The sequence below is a fragment of the Rhamphochromis longiceps genome, linkage group LG16, assembly GCF_057381845.1.
Source record: "Rhamphochromis longiceps isolate RC_006_pf linkage group LG16, R_longiceps_female_GT1.1, whole genome shotgun sequence".
In the NCBI taxonomy this organism is placed as follows: domain Eukaryota; kingdom Metazoa; phylum Chordata; class Actinopteri; order Cichliformes; family Cichlidae; genus Rhamphochromis; species Rhamphochromis longiceps.
Window position 1 is genome coordinate 9,072,264 of NC_140572.1, and position 25,800 is coordinate 9,098,063.

General features: G+C 41.7%; 3 protein-coding genes across 3 annotated transcripts in view; 2 read left to right on the top strand and 1 right to left on the bottom strand.

Moving 5' to 3' along the window:
* Nucleotides 1–24,381, bottom strand: part of LOC146650561 (uncharacterized) — a 115,367-nt gene extending 90,986 nt beyond the window's left edge. Inside the window, exon 1 of the mRNA XM_085384293.1 lies at nt 24,251–24,381. Coding sequence (XP_085240419.1) covers nt 24,251–24,380 — 130 coding nt within the window. The 5' untranslated portion in view covers nt 24,381. The remainder of the gene's footprint in view (nt 1–24,250) is intronic.
* Nucleotides 1,315–2,274, top strand: LOC146650568 (olfactory receptor 6N2-like). The gene has a single exon (XM_085383555.1). It carries the CDS (start codon nt 1,315–1,317, stop codon nt 2,272–2,274), a length of 960 nt encoding a protein of 319 aa, XP_085239681.1.
* On the top strand, nt 13,922–14,842 carry LOC146650569 (olfactory receptor 6N2-like). Its single transcript, XM_085385423.1, has one exon. The coding sequence runs from the start codon at nt 13,922–13,924 to the stop codon at nt 14,840–14,842; it is 921 nt and encodes a 306-aa protein (XP_085241549.1).
* Nucleotides 24,382–25,800: the final 1,419 nt, after the last annotated feature.

The window sequence follows — 25,800 nt, forward strand, 5'->3', positions numbered from 1 at the left end:
ATGATAAGGCTGCTGTCAAACGACAATTCAAGACAGGAGATGAAGTACTTGTCCTCTTCCCTGTCCCCGGATCATCTCTTTCTGCTGAGTATGAGGGGCCTTATGAGGTACACGAACAAGTAGGAGAAACTGATTACATAATCAGCACGCCGAATCGAAGACGCAAAACCTGTGTTTGCCATATAATCATGTTAAAGTTATACCACTCCCGACCCTAACCAAAACCCACTGGGAGCTGTGCTCCTGTGGCCGTCTTCAGTCACTCAGAGGTAGAAAGCACAGACGAGGCTGATGGTTTAAAACTGAATGACTCCAGTGGTTCTAAGCCCCGCTTGCCTTACTCTGAAGTGTTAAAATCATTCCGAGCAACAAGAAGACATAGCTAATTTGGTCCATGAGTACCCCTGTTTATTTGGCGATGCTTGCTGCTGCAAGAGTACAATTTGGAGATTTGGCATATAAAAGGATCAGAAAATGTACTAGCTGATGGCCTCTCCCGGTTGTGAGTATGACTTGTTTTGTTGTCTGTCATGAATATTGAAATCTGTATATACAAAACGTAGTCTTGTATTTTAAGGGGAGTGGTGTTACGGCCCTGGGCCTTGGAGAGAGTGAGACTACCCTTTTGTGCTTATGCAAATCTAAGTGTGCCAGGACTCGTGGATGACTGGCTGCTGGGAGTCCTGTGCCAGCCTTCTTTTATGCAGATCACAGTGTGCCAGACCTCGCGGACGATTTGCTGCCTGGCGATCCCATGACCCCTCCATGACCAATTGACTGGCTGATTGTCTGCACCTGGGAGTATAAAAGGCTGAAGATCCTTCACACTAGGGGGAACTGCTGCTCTGAAGTGAATATGCAGTGTCCTTCTCGTCTGCTCTGCATGTGAATCTTGTTTGTTAAACCTCTTTGCTGTGTTGCTCTTTGTTTAAACCTGATATACAGCTGAACTTAGTTTCATTAGAGTTTTGTGATGCTGGCTTGCCTTAGTTACCCTTAGCTTTTATTTTGTGTGCTGCCAGCCTGCTTTAGTTAACCCTTAGCTTTTACGCGTGACTGTTTCGTTTGTTCTTTATGTAATAATTATATGCCCAGTGGTCTGTTGAACAGCCCTGTCGGTTTTCTGTTTAAAGTTTGAAATTAAAACTTTTTACTTTACTCAGTTTGTGTGGGGGCTTGTTTATGTTACTCCTCCCCTGACGCCTAGCAGAGTGGGTTGTAACAAATACATTAAGACTTGTCTTTTCATTTGATTTTTAATGAATACCATTTATGTCATCTAGTTGTATAGTAAATAACATTTTTGTTAATTGAATGGATGTTGAATTAAATGTAACATTGTTAACTCTAGGTGGGTTTGTAGAATTGCACAAATACAGGTATCTTTATTTTGTGATCATATTTACACTTTATATTCTGATACTCTGCTTTAATTCCACTATAGTTTTCCTTATCTGGACTCACAAAAACCTTCACGAGCCAATGTACATTTTTATTGCAGCTTTGTTAATCAACTCTGTTCTTTACAGCATGATTATCTATCCAAAGCTCTTATCTGATGTTTTGTCTGAAAAACAGATGATATCATATCCACTCTGTCTTTTCCAAGGTTTATCATATTACACCTCGGTTGGTTCAGACTTTTTACTGTTGGCAGCAATGGCATATGACAGGTATGTGTCTATATGTAAACCCCTGCAATATCCAGTTATTATGAGTAGAATAACTATTTATGTATGTCTGATTTTAGCTTGGCTTATACCTGCTTTTGAAACCTCAGTGATGGGTGTGTTGTATTCGAATGTCAAACTCTGTAGCTTTTCTCTGACAGGAATTTTTTGTAATAATTCACTTTACAAGCTTCAGTGTGTGCCCTCGGTCGCAATATCTATATATGGTGTGGTCATGTTGATAAGCATTGCCCTTCTACCTTTGCTTTTCATACTTTTTACATACATCAGGATTATTAGAATATCATATCATTGTTGTAGAGAAGTGAGGAAAAAAGCTGTAAAGACATGTTTACCCCACCTGCTGGTGTTAACCAACTTTTCCTGTTTTATTTTCTTTGATATAATTATAGTTCGACTGGATTCTGATCTATCCAAAACTCTTCGTTTGACATTGACGTTTCAGTCAATTGTATTCCATCCTCTTTTAAATCCAATCATATATGGACTCAAAATGAATGAAATTTTCAAACATATCAAAATATTGTTGTCAAGTTTAATAACACTGGTATTACTGCCCTATTATCAAATGTATGGCATATAATTTGAAATTGTAATGCAAACTAGACAATGGAGTACCTTTTCTCCGATTTTACATACTAGACAGAGGAAAAGAGATCAAATTTATAGAAATGTCATGACATTTATGTAAATGTTGATTTCTGTTCTTCTATTGATGACAACATAATGGTCATAAAACAAAGACAAACAATTTCTTAAACTGTTTCTGGTAATGTTTAAATTCTAAACATCTCATATGCCTGCATTTCACATTTTCCCTTCTATATTGTCATAGATTATTATTTACTATTGTATATTCACATAAAAATAATTTAGTAGAATGAATCAATTAGTAGAAGTCTCTCTTTGATGCTGACAAGCATGTGAATATTCATCACAGTGTCTTCTGTTTTCTCAGTTATATATATATATATATATATATATATATATATATATATATATATATATATATATATATATATATATATATAGTTTTTTTTAATGAAAAATTCTTTTGAACTTTCCATAACTCATTATTTATAAACATAATATAGTGTATTGTATAGTGTAATGTGTAAATTCAATGCTAATTTCTAACTCTGTTAAATTTACTAAATTCTGTTTTCATGAATACCTGGATGTTAAATGTAATTGTTACACTTTGTAAAACAGAACACCCATTTTATTAAAGGTGAAATAATTTATACAGTTTTTAACTCTCAGTGATGCTGCAGTGTTCATTTGACTTTGAGACCTGAAGTTGTAACCTGCAGCAATGTTAAAGATGATCTACAGGGCTTCAAACATTCAGGAATTATAGTCACCATATAATTCACTTTTCATGGTAAACATTCATTAGATCCATCAGATATAAAGTCATTGTTGGAGCAATACACAAACGCTTATCAGAAACCGAACAAAGTGCAAATAATTTCAATAACATGTAAACACAAGGACTCAGTCCACGAATAGGAGTATTAGAATAGATGTGCTTAATCCCGCTTGTATCATAGGCCTACTAGTACAAGTGGAAATACACTAAAAATTACCTCCAAGTATTCAATACTGAGTACAGTTGAACCCCGACTTACGAAATTAATTCGTTCCCGAGGGTCTTTCAGAAGTCGAAAATTTTCGTAAGTCGAAGCACCCATCGCGCCTTTTGAGTGAATGGTAGGCTATAGGCTAATTGCTAACTGCAACAACAATACGTCGTTCAAGTGGAACAGCGAAGCTCAAGTACGAAAGCCAAGGGGGTTGTCACATGATTTGGAAGGCATTGTGGGCATTGTAGGCATTCTGGGCTCAGCCAATCAGAGACAGTGGATTTTGTTACACGGGCATTTTGCCATAACACGGGCAGAAATATTGCCGTTAAGTGCCGTCGTAACTTGAATTTTTCGTTAAATGGGGTATTCCTAAGTCGGGGTTCCACTGTATTGTAAAACAAATGATTGACATCAAAAAATTAAGCAGGAAGCAGCATAAAGTCTGCTTACAATTATCTCTCATAAACTTATTTTCAGCTGTTTTAACCATTTACAGCTTTTCACATGTTAATGACTTGGTTAACGATCTAACTAGCATATCAACAGTGCGTTTCAGAGACACCCAACAACTGTACCCACACTCCGCACATCACGTGTCTGATTAGCCACATTTAGCTTACCGCCGTAAGCTAAATTATACTTTGTGAACATTATCAGTTTGGATGGCATTTTAACTCGTTAGAGATTAATTTCTTCAGCTTACCGATAACAAAGTTTTAGCCCGCCTGCTCTGTTCGGCTGTAGAAGCAAGAGACCATGAGGCCGCACCTTGACCACCTGGTCAGCTGGACTGGGACAAAAAATCGGTCAGGGCATTTTGCCTAGAGAGTGGCCACAAGGTATTATAGGAAAAACCATAAAACCTTTGGATGACAACAAATGCTGTTGTGACAGTGATGTACACTGTCTTGTTGGTATATATGTATGAGTTCTAAACAGTTTACATCACATGACAACTTAAGGACATCTTCTGGTTTCATCTTCATGTTTCCCTCTCAACAGATATCAAAACCAACATCATGAGCACAAGAAATGACAACATCAAAGAACGCAAGTATGGCGAAGCTCGCGGCTCTCCAACGGGAGATTGAGAGACCAGTGTTGGACTGTAGAACTGCTTTGAAATTCATATGAGCTGTTCGCACTAAAGTAAAAAGCACCATCACTTCATGCGGATAGCCCCTTTGGCGCCAGCTGCAAGGCTGGAGCCGAACAAAAACACCCTGATAACGACTGTGTTTAGTCTGTTCCTTCCCACTTGTTACACCCCGGCCTAGGCAACCGGGGTGCAACGTAGAAAAATAAAAATAAGGAAAATAAAACCACGAAGGCTCTCCACCAAAATCCCAAAACGAAAATATCCCGTGACGAAAGTATTAACAAACCCATTCACAACTATTTACAACAGACTATTTATTTACAACAAAAACACCAAACTATTTACAACACGGGGGAGATCGCGACCATGACACACTGAAACACAGGGTTTAAATACATAGAGGGAGCAATCAGGAAAATGGACAACAGGAGGGAAACACAGCTGGGGCAAATTAGAACTGACGAGACAGGGAAACGTAAACTGAAAACACTAAGATAACACAGACTTTCAAAGTAAACAGGAAACACATAACAGTCACGCCAAAAACAACACACTGACAACACCGAAACGTAACAGTTCCCCCCACCCAAAAATCAAACATTTAACACCAAGTGAAAAGTTTGATCCAGACAGACGAAGCCGATGAAGGCTGGAGCGGTCCCACTGACCCTCCAGCAGACGACGAAGGCTGGAGCGGTCTTACGGACCATCCAGCGAAGGCGGATGAAGGCTGGAGCGGTCCCACGGACCCTCCAGCGACGACAAAGGCTGGGGCGGTCCCACGGACCCTCCCCTCAGCGAAGGCAGACAAAGCTGATGAAGGCTGGAGCGGTCCCACTGACCCTCCAGCAGACGACGAAGGCTGGAGCGGTCCCTCGGACCCTCCAGCGAAGGTGGATGAAGGCTGGAGCGGTCCCACAGACCCTCCAGCGAAGGCAGATGAAGGCTGGAGCGGTCCCACGGACCCTCCAGCGACGACAAAGGCTGGAGCGGTCCCTCGGACCCTCCAGCGAAGGCGGATGAAGGCTGGAGCGGTCCCACAGACCCTCCAGCGAAGGCAGATGAAGGCTGGAGCGGTCCCTCGGACCCTCCAGCGGAGACTGACGGCTGAAGCGAAGGCAGACGAAGCTGATGACGGCTGGAGCGGCCCCACCGACCCTCCAGCAGACGACGAAGGCTGGAGCGGTCCCACGGACCATCCAGCGAAGGCGGATGAAGGCTGGAGTGGTCCCTCGGACCCTTCAGCGAAGGCGAATGAAGGCTGGAGCGGTCCCACGGACCCTCCAGCAGACGACAAAGGCTGGGGCGGTCCCCGGACCCCCCAGCGAAGGCAATCCCGGACGAGCCCCCATATGTTACACCCCGGCCTAGGCAACCGGGGTGCAACGTAGAAAAATAAAAATAAGGAAAATAAAACCACGAAGGCTCTCCACCAAAATCCCAAAACGAAAATATCCCGTGACGAAAGTATTAACAAACCCATTCACAACTATTTACAACAGACTATTTATTTACAACAAAAACACCAAACTATTTACAACACGGGGGAGATCGCGACCATGACACACTGAAACACAGGGTTTAAATACATAGAGGGAGCAATCAGGAAAATGGACAACAGGAGGGAAACACAGCTGGGGCAAATTAGAACTGACGAGACAGGGAAACGTAAACTGAAAACACTAAGATAACACAGACTTTCAAAGTAAACAGGAAACACATAACAGTCACGCCAAAAACAACACACTGACAACACCGAAACGTAACACCACTCCATACAAGGCCACCTGGGTTGGCTGGTAGACTGTTTACTTAGCCTGGCAGGGCGAACTATGGACACGCACACACACACACTTATCCCCCTCCCTTTCCAAACGCCTTCGATGCTTGTTTCCTGCGGGGGAACACGGCGGGTCTGTGTGACGCGCTGGAAGGGTAGCGCTGTGCAGGGCGGCTGCTGTGTTCGCTTCGGATTACTCCTCACCAGTGTTGGTCATGTTACTTGAAAAAAGTAATCAGTAACTAATTACTGATTACTTCCCCAAAACAGTAATCCCATTACTTTACTGATTACTTATTTTCAAAAGTAATTAATTACTTAGTTACTTTTTAAAAACACGATTTACAACCTGAATAGGTGATAAAGTGATAGATCTTTCAGTCCAATTCTACTTTTTCTACATAATCCATCATACAAAATGTAATCAAATGGAAAAGTCTCTTTTTAAAACTTGTTTTATTAGTTTTAATCTTTTAACTTTATGCATCAAGCAAAAATTTAATTATATGCAACATTCTCTGACTGGAAGAAATTTGTTTAATATTTAAACCTATTTTCTGCACATTCCAGCACATAAAATATTTTTGTGTGTTTACACTCACTCTTTCAAATAGATGCAAGTAAAACACAGCAGAAAATAAATAAAGTCAGAGACTCAGCGGTCCTGTTGCTCTATTTTCACCTGTAAAGCAGGAGTAGGGTAGGCGGAGGTTTACCCTGGTGCAGGTGTGCCGCAGCGGTCAGTGGAAGAATCCGCGAGTTTCTCTGTGAGTTTCCCATTACGTCGTAGCGCACTTGGTGCTTGCTTGGAAGTTTAGAGGTTTTTTTCGCTGTAAAAAGAAGTTTTCTTCCCACGCACAACGGACACTAATGTTTTTGTCACTTTTTATGGAATCAAACTTAAAGTAAGGTCAGTACTTCCACGCTTTAAACGCTGCATGCTCATACTCTCTCCCACACTCGATATATTATCCATTGATCTGCACACAGCTGTTGTCACGAACGTCCACTCGCTTACGTCACTGTCATGAGACATTCTCGCAAAAAAATCACGGTTTTAGTAACGCAGTAACGCAGCATTCCTACGGGAAAGTAACGGTAATCTAATTACCGTTTTTGCAATAGTAATCCCTTACTTTACTCGTTACTTGAAAAAAGTTATCGGATTACAGTAACGCGTTACTGCCCATCTCTGGTAGTAACAACCCCCTAAGCACCCTGATTTTGAATGACCAGTAGTAAAACTGTAGCAATGTTGATGGCCTTTTCCCATTCCAAATAAATTTAGACACCACAGAGTGTATATTCTTAAAGCAAGACAGAGGAGGGAGAAGTGGCAACATGAATAAAAGGAAATTAAGACATGACAGTATGTTCATTTTGACTATGTTGAGGCCCTAGTCTTAGTGTGGGGCAGGTCAACGCTGCAGTGATCTGAGTGATCAGATATCAAGATTGGCTGAATACAAATTAGTGACGTGTCGGTCGCGAACGAAATGGCACAAAAATGGCTCTTAGAGCCAACTCTTTGAAGTGAACAACGCGAGCCGGCTCCTTACTCACCAGGGGGCAGCTTTGTGTAGCCAAATGTTAAAGTCATGAATTCGCCTTAAGGGGCCATGTTGATATTATGAAGTAAATTGCATCATACAGTTTGAAGTACCTTTTTTCATTCTTCTAAGGCATATGCGAGTGCGCATGTACACACACACACACACACACACACACACACACACACACACACACACACACACACACACACACACACAAGAATGAATGAAAATATGAATATTTTGATTTCTTAAATGTCACAGTTGTACAGTAATAACTCCGATAGTGTTATCAGTTCATCAGTGGCAAACGGGGAAAGGAGAAGAAAGTAGTTGCGAAACAAATACATCAAAAGAGTATTGATTATTAATCGCGAAGCTCTGAGAGCTTGGTAATATTCTACTTTGCTATGCATGTGTTTGAGGAGATTTTACAGGCAGAGATCCTTAACATCACTGTATCCACAGAATGGCCTACAGGTAAGACTTAATCACACAAGGAGAAAAATGAAAATGAAAGCCGTTGACTCAATGGAATGCATAGAATGCTAAGAGCCTTCAATTCAGTGGGGATGTGGCGAACATGTCATGGTCCTGAGTCTGAGGACTCGGTGTTTTGTGTTTCTTTATATTCTTCTATATTCTTGTTTATTCTGCCTTGTCTTTTGTTTAGGTTTGCTATGTGTTAGTGTGTTTGTTTCATGCCTGCCTGTGTTCCCTCTGTCTGTCCATGGTGTCACTGTGTCTGCTCGTGAGTCTGCCTGCCAAGTTCAGTGTCCTGTCTGGTTCTCTGTGTCTGTTAGTTTCCTGTTTTATTCTGAAAGTTCATGTCTCATGTCAATGTGTTCAGTTTTACCTCTCTCCTGTCTCGTTAGCCTAATTTCTCCCAGCTGTGTCTCCCTCCTGTTGTCCATTTCCTAATTACTCCCCTGTGTATTTAAGCCCTGTGTTTTCCTGTGCTCTCTGTCTTGTCGTACCCTCAACTTGCTGTGTGTTCATGGCTTCCAGGCCTCCTGCACCTCAGTTAGAGTTTTGTTTGCTTTTGTGAGTTTTATTTTATGTTGAAGTTTTGTTCCAGCAATAAAGCCGCATTTTCAGTTTAAACCTCGTTTCCTAAGAGTCCTGCATTTTGGGTTCACCACTCCTGCCTGCCTGCCACACAGCCAACCATGACAGAACAACACTAAAGGCCAACTTCAAGCTAGAGCAAGTTTTGAATAGTCAGTTGAATGGGAAGAACAACATCTGGCCACTCAACACCTGCACCCTGCCGGCAGTGATGGGGCGTAATGGAATAATTGTACGGGCGTTACATATTTAAGATACAAAATATGAGTAACTGTATTCCATTACAGTTACCATTTTAAAAGGTGGTATTCAGAATACAGTTACCTTATTGAAATAAATGGATTACACGGCGGTCTTTCCCTGTTTCATATATTAGGCTATGCCCTCTCTATTTTTGGTAATTCCACGCCAGTGGAAACCCAAAGAAAGCACGCATTAAGAGGCTCTAATGCCTGTGTCTGAATCTCGCGCCCCATGTCACCTGTACTTGCGGCCGCCTAATGACTTGAAGAAATATTTTTAAAAATTATTATTCAAAATAATTTATTATGAAGGCAATAGGCAGAGTGTTGCAGAAGAAAGTAGCCTCATGGGCAGTGTAGTCTGTGCTGCAGGGAGAATGGACTGCAATACCTGTTATGTTTCTGTGAGCGCGAGGAGGGAGAAGAAGGAGAGTCGAAAAGTACGAGTTGTCACTGACCACTGATGGAAGATGGAAGCATGTGAATATAATAATAACCACTGCCACCAAAAGGTTTTCCTCTTAGACGAGGAAGAAAGCCCCGGGACGTGAATTCGGGTGCGGGCAGGTGTTTATAGTCTGGTCCACGGCGGTGGGATTCAGTCTGACGATCCGAACCACCAGTGAGACATCTGAGGGTGAGAAACATTATTTTGGTATATAAAACCACCGCAAAGGTTTAATGAAACGCGTAAAATAGGTTAGAAGTAGCCGCAATTACGCCGTAACGAACCAAATTAGACTTAGGTTTTAGAGGTAGTCGTAATTACTTCGTAACAAATTGTAGAAGGGCGCAAATGTCTATGTGTATTTGTCTGGAAGTAAGTTGATTTTACAGCACAATATGCTGCTGAACTACTTCCATTTTTTGTTTTCTTTGCTTGAGGCTCACGTACTGGTGACAAAGGACAACGGTTGAGTTTTATCTCATAAAACTGATACCGCTTCATTTTTTAGAAGTGAAGTAGAAGGGAGTATCAGCAACCACTCTGAAGTCAAGCGTGCCAGTGACGGCCCAGCAAAATCTTTGAAAATGGGAAATAAACAAGTAAAATTAACACCTGATGAGAAATGTTTAGAAAAACAATAAGCTGGAGCAGGAATAATCCAAAAGAAAGGGAGAGGAATGCATATTGGAAGAGCAAGAGGTAAAGGCAGACTTAGATACACACCAAACAGTAATTTTAGCGCTGCATGCTGGGAGTGTGGAAAAAAGGGACATTTTGCACGTGACTGTAAGAAACAAAGAAGACAGTGACTCAGAACAGGATAGCAGCTCAGGTGAAGAGAGCAGTTCAGACTAGGAAGAACATAATAATCCCTCACCAAGTGAAAATTAGAGATCAAAGTGGTTTAAAGTAGTTTAAAAAGGGCTGGAAACAGATCCGACTGAATAAATATAAATACACGAGGTATAAAGTAAAATAAACAGAAGGCTAAATTAAATTAGGGTGATATGTTGGATCACCCAGGAATTTGTATGTGTCGACCACATCAATATCCAAACTATGGATGTTCACTGGTGCGATGGATGGTGGTTGGTTGAATTCACACCAGATGATGAAGTCGGTGATGATCTTCCTATACTCTAGATCGTTCCCCTCAGACATCCATCAATGACTGTATCATCAGAGAATTTCTGGAGGTGGCCGTTAGGAAGGGAGAAAAAAAAAAACATGAATCTCACAGTGCTTCCAGTACTCTCCAGGTGTGACAGTGATCTGTGCAGGAGGTACATGACTGCATCATTCACCCCAATACTAGGATAGTAAGTGACCAGCAGGGGATCCAGCAGTTTACTCACCAGAGTTGTGAGATGTTTGAGAATTAACCTCTCCAGGTTCTTCAAGGTATACTTCAGGGTATGATGTAAATACTGGGCAGTGGTTCTTTTTTTTTCTGGAGAGACTTCTTTAGTCTGTTTGTATTCTGACTCTGTAGTAGGGCTGAACGATATATCGCATTTGCGATAATATCGCGACATGATCAAGTGCAATTTTCTAACCGCAAAGGCTGCGATTATACTCTGGACATGTCCAAATTCATGGGCTGCATCCTCCTGAGGCCGCATTTGTAGACCGATTACGTCACAGCGACGCGCCGAAGGCTGTCCAAATTACTACCATATCCCAGAATTCATAGCGCGGCCCAGCCAAACTCCAGTTTCCAGCAATGGCGGCCGCTACTAAGTTTTAAAATTACTCATACTAATCTTTCTGGGTCACAAAATAAACTTTTAACATATTTTCAGGCGAGAAAGTAGTTGTGTAAACATCAAATATCTGCTCGGTTTATCAAGATATCCCATATTTGCAAAAGTGCTTCGACGTTTTCAGAGGCGTCTGCTACCCACCAGCTCGACAGCTAGCCGGGAGCTCGAGGGTTACTGATGCGGCCGAGAACGGCACAACTCCCGGCACATCATTTTCAGATCACCGCGGAGTTTCGCTGCTCGGGTTAAACGTAATATATAAGTCACTTAGACAACCTAAAAATGTTATTGTTGGGCTTTTTTCAGTGTTTTGTTTGTTCGTGAGTAAATCGGTTTGGCTGAGATTAAAGTTATTAGATTAGATAAAATAAAACTTTATTAATCCCCCGGGTGGGTTCCTCCTTGGTTTTCACACAGCTGACTAAACGTCAAACAGAAAACTTATTAAACAGAAGTATGAGACAGTCGAGAATTTACACCAGTGTCTGGTTATATTTTAGATAGCAAGAAGCAGACGGCCGAGTTTATTAAACTCCACGGAGACAGCGGTGACGCTAATCAGAAGGCTAGACCGTCCAATTTCACGCCTTTAAATTTTAAAGGCGTGTTTGTGTGTGTGTTTATACAATTGCTATTATGTTTGCACTTTATGTGTAATGTTACTGACTGCAGAGATCAGTAAGATGTGTGTATTTTTTATTTATTAGTTTTATTTACCGGTCAATTTACCGGTCGATCTACGTCCCTACCCTCACCTATGGCCACGAGCTGTGGGTAGTGACCGAAAGAACGAGATCGCGGATACAAGCGGCAGAAATGAGCTTCCTCCGAAGGGTGGCTGGCCTCTCCCTTAGAGATAGGGTGAGAAGTTCGGCCATCCGGGAGGGGCTCAGAGTAGAGCAGCTGCTGCTCCACATCGAAAGGAGCCAGCTGAGGTGGTTCGGGCATCTGACAAGGATGCCCCCTGGGCGCCTCCTGGGTGAGGTGTTCCAGGCATGTCCCACCGGGAGGAGGCCCCCGGGCAGACCCAGGACACGCTGGAGAGATTATATCTCTCGGCTGGCCTGGGAACGCCTTGGTATTCCCCCGGATAAGCTGGAGGAGGTGGCTGGGGAGAGGGAGGTCTGGGCCTCTTTGCTTAGGCTGCTGCCCCCGCGACCCGGCCCCGGACAAAGCGGATGAAAGTGGATGGATGGATGGATAGTTTTATTTATTTAATATTATTTTTTAATTGAATGACTGTCTAGTAGTTCACAGATGTCGAAAAACTGTGTGGTAAAGCCACTGATTTTTTTTATGTATATTTCTGCAATCTGCACATTGTACTGACTTTCATTTTAATGTTTACACCAGGGTTCCTTGTCAGCACTTTATGCTCAGATGTTTGTAAGCTAAAAATAAACTATTGTGTATGTTCAAATATACTGTTGTGATTGAAGAAGTTAAATAAAAATGTCAGTCATCAATTCATGCATCACCTCATGTCATCATAACAGAGGTCTGTCTTCCAGGAAAGAACAGTTTAAAATTAATGTAATATAGTATTGGCCATACTATATGATGTATTGCTTGTCTTTGTTTAAAATACAGAAGACAAAGACCTTAAAAAATAATCGCATATCGCATCGCAATCGCAATATTGGGGCAAAAAATCGCAATTAGATTATTTTCCATAATCGTTCAGCCCTACTCTGTAGCCCTGCTTCTGTTTCCTTGTCTCTAATAATGTTGGTCACTTTCATAAGTTATGTCAGAGTTTGATCCACCATGTGATATAATTTAGAAAATATCTAATTAGCAATGGCTTTCAATAACCTGGAATTAAAAAACAACAACAACGAAAAAAACAACAACACTGCAGAACACTGTCAGTTATGGACTGATGTCTACAGCACCAGGACCTCAACATTAATGGTTTAGGATACCCTTCAAGAAGCCTGGAGAACTATTCCTGAAGACTATTTAAAGACATTCAGTAAAATTTGCTCAAAAGAGTTTAAGCTGTGTTGAACACATATTGACTTTCAAGCTTGTTAGAATTGCATTCAGTATTTTTTTGCCTTCAATTCATCATTCAACATAATCAAGGGTTTAAAGTGCACCTTTATAATCCAAAAAATACAGTAATGTAATGGTCTTCTAACAGGTATCATTCAGAAAGCATTAAATTGACTGTAAATCGTGCAAAATACAGCAGCTAGACATCTTCTAAAGACTAAGAAAAATTAGCATATTGCATTAGAATTGATTTTAAGATCTTACTAATTACCTGTCCTTCATGGCCTGGGCTCAGAATATATACTAGAAGTGCTTCTCCTGTACCAGCAAGCACTTTGGTTATAGAAAGTTATACACAAATAATAATAATAATAATGATATTTTATTATTATTTTATCTACACTACTAAGTCTACTCACCTCTCTATGAGGTATGCTGTACGATGATAGATCACACAGACAAAAATATCAACTGATAAAGTTTGGTGAAGTTGTTTACATGTTCTTGAAGAACTTAATGAGTCCCATTGAAAATGGGAAATTGTCTGATAAAACAAAGCCACAGAGCCAATTACTTAGTTCGGTGCTGGAAAAGCATTACTACAATACATTAAGACTTGTCTTTTCATTTGATTTTTAATGAATACCATTTATGTCATCTAGTTGTATAGTAAATAACATTTTTGTTCATTAAATGGATATTGAATTAAATGTAACATTGCTAACTCTAGGTGGGTTTGCAGAATTGCACAAATACAGATATCTTTATTTTGTGATCATATTTACACTTTATATTCTGATACTCTGCTTTAATTCCACTATAGTTTTCCTTATCTGGACTCACAAAAACCTTCACGAGCCAATGTACATTTTTATTGCAGCTTTGTTAATCAACTCTGTTCTTTACAGCATGATTATCTATCCAAAGCTCTTATCTGATGTTTTGTCTGAAAAACAGATGATATCATATCCACTCTGTCTTTTCCAAGGTTTATCATATTACACCTCGGTTGGTTCAGAATTTTTACTGTTGGCAGCAATGGCATATGACAGGTATGTGTCTATATGTAAACCCCTGCAATATCCAGTTATTATGAATAGAATAACTATATATGTATGTCTGATTTTAGCTTGGCTTATACCTGCTTTTGAAGCCTTGATGTTAGGTGTGTTGTATTCTAATGTCAAACTCTGTAGCTTTACTCTGACAGGAATTTTTTGTAATAATTCAGTTCACAAGCTTCAGTGTGTGCCGTCAGTAGCAATATCTATATATGGTGTGGTCATGTTGATAAACATTGCCCTTCTACCTTTGCTTTTCATACTTTTTTCATACATCAAGATTCTTAAAATATCTTACCAAAGGTGTAGAGAAGTGAGAAAAAAAGCTGTAAAGACATGTTTACCCCACTTGCTGGTTTTAATTCACTTTTCTTGTTTTATTTCCTTTGATATAATTATAGTTCGACTGGAAACAGACTTATCAAAAACTCTCCGTTTGATATTGACCTTTGAGTTGATTTTATTTCATCCTCTTTTAAATCCAATTATATATGGACTCAAAATGAATGAAATTTCTAAACATCTCAAGATATTATTGTGTCTAGTTAAATAACACTGAAATCACTGCACTATTATTTATGGCATTTATGTAAGTGTTCAAGTCTATTCTCTTAGTGCTGACATATGTAATGGTCATAAAGCAAAGATATTTAACTTTTTAGACTGATGCTGGTAATATTTAAAGTCTAAACATGCTTGGATTTCAGGTTTTTCCTTCATTTCCCTTTATCACAGATTATTAATCGCTGTTATGAAAATGATTTAGTAAAAAGAGTCAAATTCTGCTGGCCTTTTGTGTGTGTTTGTGTGTGTGTACTGGTTTTTACTTTGTGGGGACCAAAATCTGTAATTTACTACAGCAAATCAATATATCTATCACATGCCAATTACATCTATACATATATATGTATACATACAGACACACACACACACACACACCCACACACACACAAAATCTGGACTTCCCGGGTACCACTAGAGGGAGCCCAAGTACCACCACTGGTACACTTACCACAGTTTGCGAATCACTGGGTTAGGGTAAGTTGCGAAAGAAAGCAATATGTCAATGAGATGTCTCCACGAGGACAGCAAACCGGACTGTTGGGTGTGAGTGTATAAAGGAAATGACTTTCTTGATATACAACAGGTTCATTCTCTGATTTAATGTAAATGTGAGTGATAGAAAAAAGTCGAAATTGGATAAAATGACAAGTTATTGTACAATGTATAGTAATCTTTTGTTCATTTATATGTGTGTAAAACATATGGTGAGCAAGAACTGGATAACTAGGGTGAATGAACAGAAACTGGGATACATTTTAACAGTTCATATTGGTTTCAATTCAATGTTTTTTATACAAATCCCAACGACCGTTGCCTGAGTGTGAAGACAGAAACCCAACAATCATATGAGCCGCTATAAGCGAACACTTTGGCAACAGTGGGAAGGAAAAACTCCCTTTTAACATGAAGAAACCTCCAGCAAAACTAGGCTCAGAGAGGTGCGGCCACCTGTTGCAACCAGTGGGGGTGAGATGAGGAAGATAGGTCAAAAGCCATGCTGAAGAGAGCCAGAGATTAATAAGACGTAATGATTCAATGCAGAGAGATCTATCTATCTACACACAGTGAGTGAAAAAAATGACTGAACAAGAAATACTCAATGCATCATCCTCCAGCTGCCTACACCTATTCCAGCATAACCAAGGGACAATTCAGGGTCACCTGATCCATCCCCAACTATATGCTTTAGCAAAAAGAAAAGTTTTAAGACTAATCTTAAAAGTTGGGATAATGTCTGTCCCCAAAATCCAAACTGGAAGCTGGTTCCATAGAAGAGGAGCCTGAAAACAGAAGGCTCTGCCTCCCATTCTACTTTATAATACTCTGGGAAAAAGAAGCCTGCAGTGCAAGAGCAAAGTGCTCTAATGGGGTGATATGGTACTATAAAGTCATTAAAACATGATGGGAACTGATTATTCAAGACCTTGTATATGAGGAGTAGGATTTTGAATTCAATTCTGGAATTAACGGGAAGCCAGTGAAGGGAAGGCAGTATAAGGGTGCGTTCACACCGAACGCGATAGACACGACTAAAAAGCGCCAGAAGCCCCAAGCTGGTCACGTTCACATTCGCACCTCGAAGCGCGTCCAACGCAAACTGGTCGCACTTAAAAATATGCAATTTTCACACGCGTGAAGCGGAAATTATTCTTATTACGGAGACGTGGCTTCACCCGCTGATTCCCGACGCTGCAGTCGAGTTAGCAGGCCGCACGCTACACCGGCATGACAGAAACAGCAACTCAGGTAAAAGCAGAGGAGGGGGGCTATGTGTTTACGTGCATAACGAGTGGTGTTGTAACAGCAGGATCATTCACACACACTGTTCTCCTGATTTGGAGGTTCTGGCAGTCTCGTGCAGACCTTTTTACATCCCGAGGGAGTTTACAGTAGTTATTGTGATAGCTGTTTATATACCGCCGGATGCTAACGTTAGCACAGCTCTCAGCCTCTTGCTCAACACCATAAACAAACAACAGCTTGCCCACCCCGATTGGGTTTTTATTGTCGCCGGCGACTTTAACAAAGCGTGCCTAAAGACTGTGCTTCCTAAATTTGTCCAGTTCGTGGACTTTGCTACGAGAGGAGAACACACTTTGGACCATGTCTATTCAAACATCAGGCATGCTTTCAGAGCGACACCCCTCCCCCACCTGGCTGGATCTGACCACCTCTGCATGTCCCTCACCCCCACCTACACCCCCCTGCTGAGAAAAACAAAGCCCCAGACAAAGACAATAAAAACCTGGCCTGAAGGAGCCCTTTCTCAACTGCAGGACTGCTTCTCAACAACTGTATGGGATTTATTCTCCAGCCACAACCTCCAGGAGTACACGGACACTGTACTCTCGTACATCAGGAACTGTGTTGACAATGTCACCGTCAACAAAAGGGTCAGGGTGTTTCCAAATCAAAAACCCTGGATGAATAGCGAAGTGCAATCCCTCCTAAAAAGCCGCAACACTGCCTTCAAGTCAGGGGACAGGGCTGCGTATAGGGCGGCCAGGGCAGACCTGAGTAGAGGCATCAGGAAAGCTAAGGCTGCCTATAGGAGGAGGATTGAAGATCACTTTGCTGACAACGACCCCAGAAAAATGTGGCAGGGGATCAATCACATTACCAACTACAGAAGCAATAACCAGGCAACATCTAGGACTGATGCCTCACTGGCTGAGGATCTAAACCGTTTCTTCGCCCGCTTTGAGACGACCAAGCCCTCAGCTGCCACACCACTTCCACCCGCCCCCAGCACTGGCACACTAACACTTAGGGAGCACCAAGTGAGGTGTGTTCTAAGGTCAGTGAATCCCAGGAAGGCGGCAGGTCCTGATGGAATACATGGAAAGGTTCTCAGAGCATGTGCTGACGAACTGACCGGAGTCTTCACTAAAATCTTCAACCTTTCCTTGTCATCAAACACCGTCCCGCCCTGCCTCAAAACCTCCACCATCATCCCCATCGCCAAGAAGACAGCTGTGGCCAGCCCAAATGACTACAGGCCTGTTGCACTTACGCCTGTAGTGATGAAGTGCTTTGAGAGACTGGTCTGTCAGCACATCAGGGCCGGTCTGCCTCCCACTCTGGACCCCCACCAATTTGCCTACAGGACAAATCGTTCCACCGAGGACGCTATCACCATAGCGCTCCACACTGCGCTGAGTCACCTGGAGCACCGAGGAAGCTATGTGAGAATGCTCTTTCTGGACTTCAGCTCAGCATTCAATCATATCATCCCGGAGATCCTGGTCCAGAAACTGTCTCACCTGGGACTCTCCACCCCCATCTGCCTCTGGATCAAGGACTTCCTGACAAATAGACCACAGTCTGTCAGACTCGGCCCCCACCGATCCAGCACCATCACACTCAGCACCGGGTCTCCACAAGGATGTGTTTTGAGTCCCCTCCTGTTTACGCTCTACACATCCGACTGCTCCCCTACCCATCTCTCAAACACCATCATAAAGTTCGCGGATGACACCACAGTGGTTGGACTCATCTCAAGGGGGGATGAGTCGGACTACAGAGATGAGGTCAACAGACTGACTGAGTGGTGTTCAGTTAACAACCTCCAACTGAACACCACGAAAACTAAAGAACTTATCTTGGACTTCAGGAAGGGCAGAGCAGACCCGGCCCCACTTTACATTCACGGGAGCTGTGTGGAGAGGGTACACTCCATGAGGTTTCTGGGCGTGCAGATATCTGATGACCTCTCCTGGACTGCAAATACTACAGCGGTGGTTAAAAAGGCCCAGCAGCGTCTCCACTTTCTGAGAGTGCTCAGGAGGAACAACCTGGAGGAGAGGCTGCTGGTGACATTTTACAGAGCCACCATAGAGAGCATCCTAACGTACGGCATAACAACATGGTATGCAGGGTGCTCAGCTGCAGACAGGAAAGTACTGCAGAGGGTCATCAACACAGCCCAGAAGATCACTGGCTGCTCTCTGCCCAGCCTGGAGGTCACTGCAAACTCTCGGTACCTCAGCAGAGCTGGCAATATCATCAAGGACCACTCTCACCCCAGCAACCAACTGTTTGAACTATTACCGTCAGGCCGACGGTACAGGTCACATAAAACCAGGACAAACAGATTCAGGGATAGCTTCTTTCCCAGAGCTATCACCGTAGTAAATAAGCACAAAAACAATTGAACCTATTCCATACCGTCACTGTCATTATATTATGCTGCTATTCATACTGTCATTATATTAATGCTGCTATCCTGTATATATTGTACATACTATTGTTTGAGTACTTACGATTGTTTTTTTTGTACTTTTTATATTTTACATTTATATTTATTATTGAAACTTGCACCAAGGGAGTGGCACTCCAATTTCGTTGTACTCTGTACAATGACAATAAAGGCTATTCTATTCTATTCTATTCTAAATGTGGGAGGAAGTAGTGCCAGATGGTATGTTTGCAAGATGGCAGCTGTTGATCTAGTGTTTGAAGAGAGAGTCTCCCTTCTCTATTAACTGTAGAGAGCAGAGCAGCGGCGTAAAGGACGTCCTCGCCGTACCTGGGACCATCAGGTCCTCCAGAAGCGTGAGCAGTTTGGTGAGTTTCACCATTTGCTTCAGGAGCTCTGTCTGGATGATGGCCGCTTTCAGCGGTACCACTGTCTTACCCTTGCCCAATTTGAGGAGCTGCTGTCCCGCGTCAGTCCAAGCATCACCCGCCTGGACACCAACTACAGGTGCTCAATCCCACCTGCAGAGCGCCTGTCCATATGCCTGGTAAAAGTGTTTAATACAGTAGTCCTTTATTGATACCTATGCTAATATATGTTAAACTATCAGTTTATACACTGATAACATGGATATGGTGTGCTATCTGTGAATGTCGTCGGTGTTTACTGTTAGCAAACTGTGGTATGGAGATGACTGTTTATAATATTTCTAGTGATACTCGAAAGGTCCTGATGGTGAGGGAGAAGTTCATGGCCCACTTCTCGGCATAGGGAGCAGTGTCTTGGCAGCCAAAAGAATATCCTATTTGACGTCCCAGTGACTTCCCCAGAACGGCTCTTTTAAGAGCAACCCACAAACCTCTAAAGTGCATTCCTGCCTTTTTAAAATTTACTTAATAAATGGAGCTTGCCTCCAAAATAAACTAACCTCTCTTTATTGTCTTAAATAATTGGTCTTCACTATGTTCCTATATAGTTGTATATTTTTTCATTAGTATACTATGAAAAAAATTCTACATGTGTCAAGTTGTGTGTTAATATTTTGCTGTGTAGTAGAACTGATACAATAGTTATTAAAAAAGAATTATTTGAAATAATATTAGAATAGAATAGAATTCAACTTTATTGTCATTGCACATGTTACAGGTACAAGGCAACGAAATGCAGTTTGCATCCATCCAGAAGTGCTTTAGCCATGATATAGATATATTACAAATATATATTAGCAAAAATATAGATATGTAAGTATATTACAGAAATGGGTCTATTATGGTATGTTATAATGTACACGGTATGAAGGTATGTTATGAATATGCTATAACTATAAGTATGTACAGGCTGTAGTGAGTACAAGTAGAGCAGGGTGATATGAAAGACATTCATTCATTCATTCATTCATTCATTAATTCATTCATATGGCCAAAAAAATATATCACGATATATATTTGAAAATTTGCGATATTGATATAACTGACAATATAATTTCTGCGAGACAAAATACAACTCCACAACTTTACTAGCACAAAAAAAACCCCCATCCATTTATTTTCAGTTAAATAAGCAGCTGTTTTTTATGTGCATTAAAACCATATAAACATTTAACAGTGCAAATTTCTTGCTGAAAGTTTAACCAAAAGGCATTTCCAGTAGAAATGGGCTGACATATCCTCAGCATAACCATGTATGTAATATCCACTGAAGTTCAAAAGAGGCGCTTTGCAACCTTAAACTGCAGTGTGCCAAATAAAAAAGTCAAATACATATTTTTCGGACCATAAGGTACACGGGATTATAAGGCACATTAGGCGAAACAAAGCAGTCAGATAAATCAAACTTTATTCAACTCATTCTTCTTGCTTCCTCCACTTCTGTACCATTGATTCATTTATGTTGTATTCTATCACAGCTGCTCCATTCCCATGTTGTTGCAGTATATTAATGACTAACCTCGTACTGTGGATGGATTATCTCAGTTGTTCTCCTGACTGAAGTTGGTCCGCTTACAGCATCCTGCCATGCAATTGCATGTGTCTCTAACCGTCAGGAAGCTTCATGTTAACTTTTATCGAGTGGAAAAATGTTAGCGTTCATCCTCCAGCTTCGCTGTTTATATTATGCTAACATAGCTGTGTCGCTAGCGATACGTAGCACATCATTATATACCAGTTAGCCCAACTTCAGTAACCATACAAACGTCTGCTGCTGTTTATTTTCCTGTCTTCATTTATGTTGGAAGTGATAGGAAAGCTAATGTTTGAATTTTTTCAGAATTCTCTCAGTCAGAACATGGTATATCATGCTTAGGTAACTGGCGAAACTAGCGAGCTACCTTCCGCTAATTTCCTGCTAGCTTCTAACTCCGTTAAATGTAATAAATTCTGTTTTCATGGATGCCTGTATGTTAAACTTCATAGTTACACCTGGTAAAGCAGCAATGCTGATCGAAAGAATTTAGACAGTTTTTAACTGTCAGTGATGCTGCAGTGATCGTTTAACTTTGGGACCTGAAAGGACGGGGTTTAGAACCCCGATTACACCCAGATTAACGAGCACCTTAGTCCGACAAATACGGCAATAACGATGCATGTTCTACAAAAAAATTTACTTTTCTGTGTATCTGACGGACAAACACCACACAAGTGAAGTTGCATCATTTTTAAAAAATAGTTCTGGTTCATCCGTTTCACTCAAAAATCCACTTTCCCCCTTCTCATTCTCCGTTGCCTCTTTTGGCTTTTTCGGCCATGTGCATATGAAAACTAAGGGACTGCGCATGCGCGTTTTTGTCATGGCTGGGTCTGTGACCCAGCATTTTGAGTTCATTATATATTGTGTATTGTCATTTATTATTTGGGTTAAGCTCATCCACCTCTCTTAAACCCCTAAGTTGTTCAGCCTTAGTTCTGTTTAGTGGATCTCCTCATTTCCCCTTCCCCTGGATCTTAGTCTCATTTGCCCTTTGTGTTCCACGTCTCGTGTTGTCAAGCCCATGTTGTCTGGTCTGTCTCATCATGTTTCCTGTTTTATTTTGAAAGAGTCCTCTGTTCTTTGTTCATTGCATTTAGTTTTCACTTCCCCTGTCCTGTCATTAGGTTATGTGTGTCAGCTGTGTCCTCATATGTCTCCACTTCCTCTGATCACCTCATTTAGTCCTCAGTCTTGCTGTGTTCAGTGTCGCGTCGTCTGTGTTATCTCCCCTACCCCTTGTCACAGTTTCCCAACGATAGTAAGTCATAGTTTTTATGTTGTTTAGTCATAGTCTAAATCTCAGTAGAGTCATAGTTTCCCAGTTTATGTTCAGGTTTTCCCTCAGTTACTTTGTTGTTGTTGTTTTTTCCATGAGTTTTCGGCCCTAAATAAAGGCTCGCTTTTTGTTAAGTCCAGTTTTGTGTCCTCGCCTCTGTCTCCTCTTGGGTCCTCTACTCACTCCACATGGTCTACCCCGGCAGTCCGTGAAAGTTTTACCCATATCCTATCGCGATATTTCATTTTCTTATTGTTGCCTAACATTGTATCGGTATTACTGTGAACGGTATAATATGGCCTAGCCCTAAGTACAAGCTAAGTACAGGCTATGAACAGGATATAAATATGAAAAAACTATACACAAATATGAAATTTAAAAAAAAACTATACAGAAATATGAGATATACAGCTATACAGAAATGTGAACTGTGCAAGTTATAAGCAGTTGTAGAATTAAAAATTATCGTATTATACAGAATGATTATTTATACAGAATTATACAGTAGTGCAGTTAAGATGAGTGAGATATGTGGATAATTTCTACAAAGGCTATATAAAGTGCTAGTGGTTGAGAGTGGTGGTTCAGTCCATGTTATTATTGTGTGTATGAGGGTACAGTTGTCCATTGTGTGTGTAGGTGGTTGTGGGTGTGTGTATGTCCAGTCCATGTGTTTAATGTGGGCCTGATGTCAGGAGGCAGAGTTCAGGAGTCTGACAGCTGTGGGGAAGAAGCTGTTTCGGTACCTGGTGGTCTTAGTCCGGAGGCTCCTGTAGCGCCTCCCAGAGGGCAGGAGGGTGAAGAGTCCTTGTGATGGGTGACTGGGGTCTCTGATGATTTTCCCAGCCCTTTTCAGACACCACTTCCTGTAGATGTCCTTTATGGCAGGAAGTGGTGCTCTGGCGATGCGCTGGGCAGTTTTCACTACCCTCTCCAACGCCTTCCGGTCCGAGGCAGAGCAGTTCCTGTACCAGACTGTTATACAGTTGGTCAGGATGCTTTCGATGGTGCAGCGATAGAAGTTCTCCAGGATGTCTGAGGACAGGTGGTTCTTCCTCAGAGTCCTCAAGAAGAAGAGGCGCTGGTGAGCCTTCTTGACCAGCTTGGAGCAGTTAGTCGTCCAGATGAGATCCTCGGTGATGTGGACTCCCAGGAACTTGAAGCTGCTCACACGCTCCACAGCCATCCCCTTAATGTAGATGGGTGGATGTGGGTCAGCATTCCTCCTGTAGTCCACGATGAGCTCCTTGGTCTTCTCAGTGTTAAGCAGCAGGTTGCTTGTGTCGCATCATTCAGCCAGATGATCCACCTCCTCCCTGTAGGCGGCTTCATCGTTGTCACTGATGAGGCCAATCACCGTGGTGTCATCTGCAAACTTAATGATGGTGTTAGAACCATCGGCAGGTCTCCAGTCATGGGTGAAGAGGGAGTAGAGGAAAAGGCTCATCACACAGCCTTGTGGTACACCGGTGTTCATTGTGATTGTAGATGAGCAGTGGTTATCCAGCTGGACATGTTGGGGGTGGTTGGTCAGGAAGTCCAGTAACCATTTGCACATGAGGAAACTGATGCCCATATATGTTAACAATAACATATATTCCTATATGACAACATGCATAAATTAACTGCCAACATTAATTCATTGTAAACATACCTTCTGACTGGGACTCCCCTGCTGCCAGAAACCCCATGACCACAAAGAACTTCCATCTCATCCCGATCCTGCTGCAGACCCGCTCCTCTTCTTCTTCTCCATCCTCTTCTACTTGGAGTATGTGTCCCTGAGGCTCTTCCACTTTCTCCTGCAGATGTCCTCTGAATAAGTACATAATCTCGTTAGCAGAAAGGTATTTGTACATCAGTAGGAAAATAGCAGGACAGTAGGCGGCTTGCTAGCTTTTGTGCGGCTTCCACGGGTCAGTTAAAAATTTCAAAAGAGAAATGAATGAACTTACCAGGTTGCCCGATCTCTTCACACATCTTCCTCCAAGCTAGGCCTTTTTTATTCCTGTCTCGGTAGAGAAAACAGCTGGTGTCGTACAGCTCCGGGTGGTTTGCTACGGCGTTGATGAGCCTTTCCTCCATATTGAATGAAGAATAAATGGCTTTGGCTGGACCTGCCCCTTTGAACTACGGTCAGAGCATCATGTCACCAGGCTCCTAATTGGTTGTCGTGGCACGGCTTGAAGCTGGATACGCGCAAATGCACAAAATGCAGCACACAAACTGCCGCATGTATTTTTATTCGTGCTTCAAACGTGTCAGTCACGCTACTCGCGCGACTCATGCGTTTTCACGATGCAAATCTGCTTCTGAATTTTCGCGGGACCCCCAGTCACGCTTCATGGCGTTCCTCCATTGACTTTACATGTAAACCTGATGCTCTGGTCGCGTCTATTGCGTTCGGTGTGAACACACCGTAAGAGAAATATGCACTCTATTTCTAGTCCATGTCAGTACTCAGATTGGATAAGTGTAGTCGGATTATAACAACAGGAGGGAAGGTAGTCAGAACTGAGGGGATCGAACTACCAAAAGCCAACATTGCAAGCATCAAGGACAGCCACAAGTACCTGGGGATCACGCAAACAAATGGGAACCACAAAGAGGTCACTCGGAAAGCTGCAACCACTAAGTACCTGCAGAGGTTCAGGCACATCCTGAGAAGTCATATGAATGATAAGAACAAGATCTGGGCTATAAACACCTACACCCTGCCTGTGATCAGGTATCCTGCTGGCATAAAAGGCTGGCAAAAGCCAGTGACATCAAGACAAGAAGGCTCCTGACCATGCATTATCATAGTCCAGGATGAGACAACATACATTCACGAATACATCAGGGAAATGCCCCGACAGACTGTGTGCTTAGTGAATACCTCAGGCAGCAGAAACCCAAGTGTTAGAATGAAGTTACCTGAAGTGCCTAAATTCTATGCTTTATATTAACTAAAGTGTTATATAGTCATATAACTTGATAAAATGTAGAGGGTCACGGCAACAGTGGTTTCTATGTTAATCGGGGCACTCGGGGAAATGATCTGATACCAATACAACATCCGAGATCTCTGTCCGGAAACCCAGAGAGATATGTCCATTCACATATGGAAAACAGAAAAAGAAAATGTTTCCTTTTCAAGAGGTTTCTTTAGCCTTTTTTCATACACTCGAACTTTTTGCGTATATAGTAAGCCTATACTAGTTCAATGATTTAAAAACAATGCATGGGCAAATTCAATGAATTGCACAGTGATATAAACATCAGATCAGATGTTTATAGGTCAGATTTCCTGAAGTTGTTTACATGTTAGTGGAGAACCTAATGAGTCCCATAGAGGATGGAAGATTTCTAATAAAACAAAGCCATATAGTCAGTCACTTACCTTCTTAGTGTAGTGCTGAAAATATATTATTCCAATACAGTAACAGTTGCATTTTCATTTGTTATTCTTGAATACCATTTATGTAATATAGTTCCATACTCAGTAACGTTTTTGTTTTTGTCA

Bases quoted from the DNA above. Each gene is read 5' to 3' on its own strand.
- LOC146650568 (XM_085383555.1), top strand. From the start codon at position 1,315: ATGGATGTTGAATTAAATGTAACATTGTTAACTCTAGGTGGGTTTGTA.
- LOC146650569 (XM_085385423.1), top strand. From the start codon at position 13,922: ATGGATATTGAATTAAATGTAACATTGCTAACTCTAGGTGGGTTTGCA.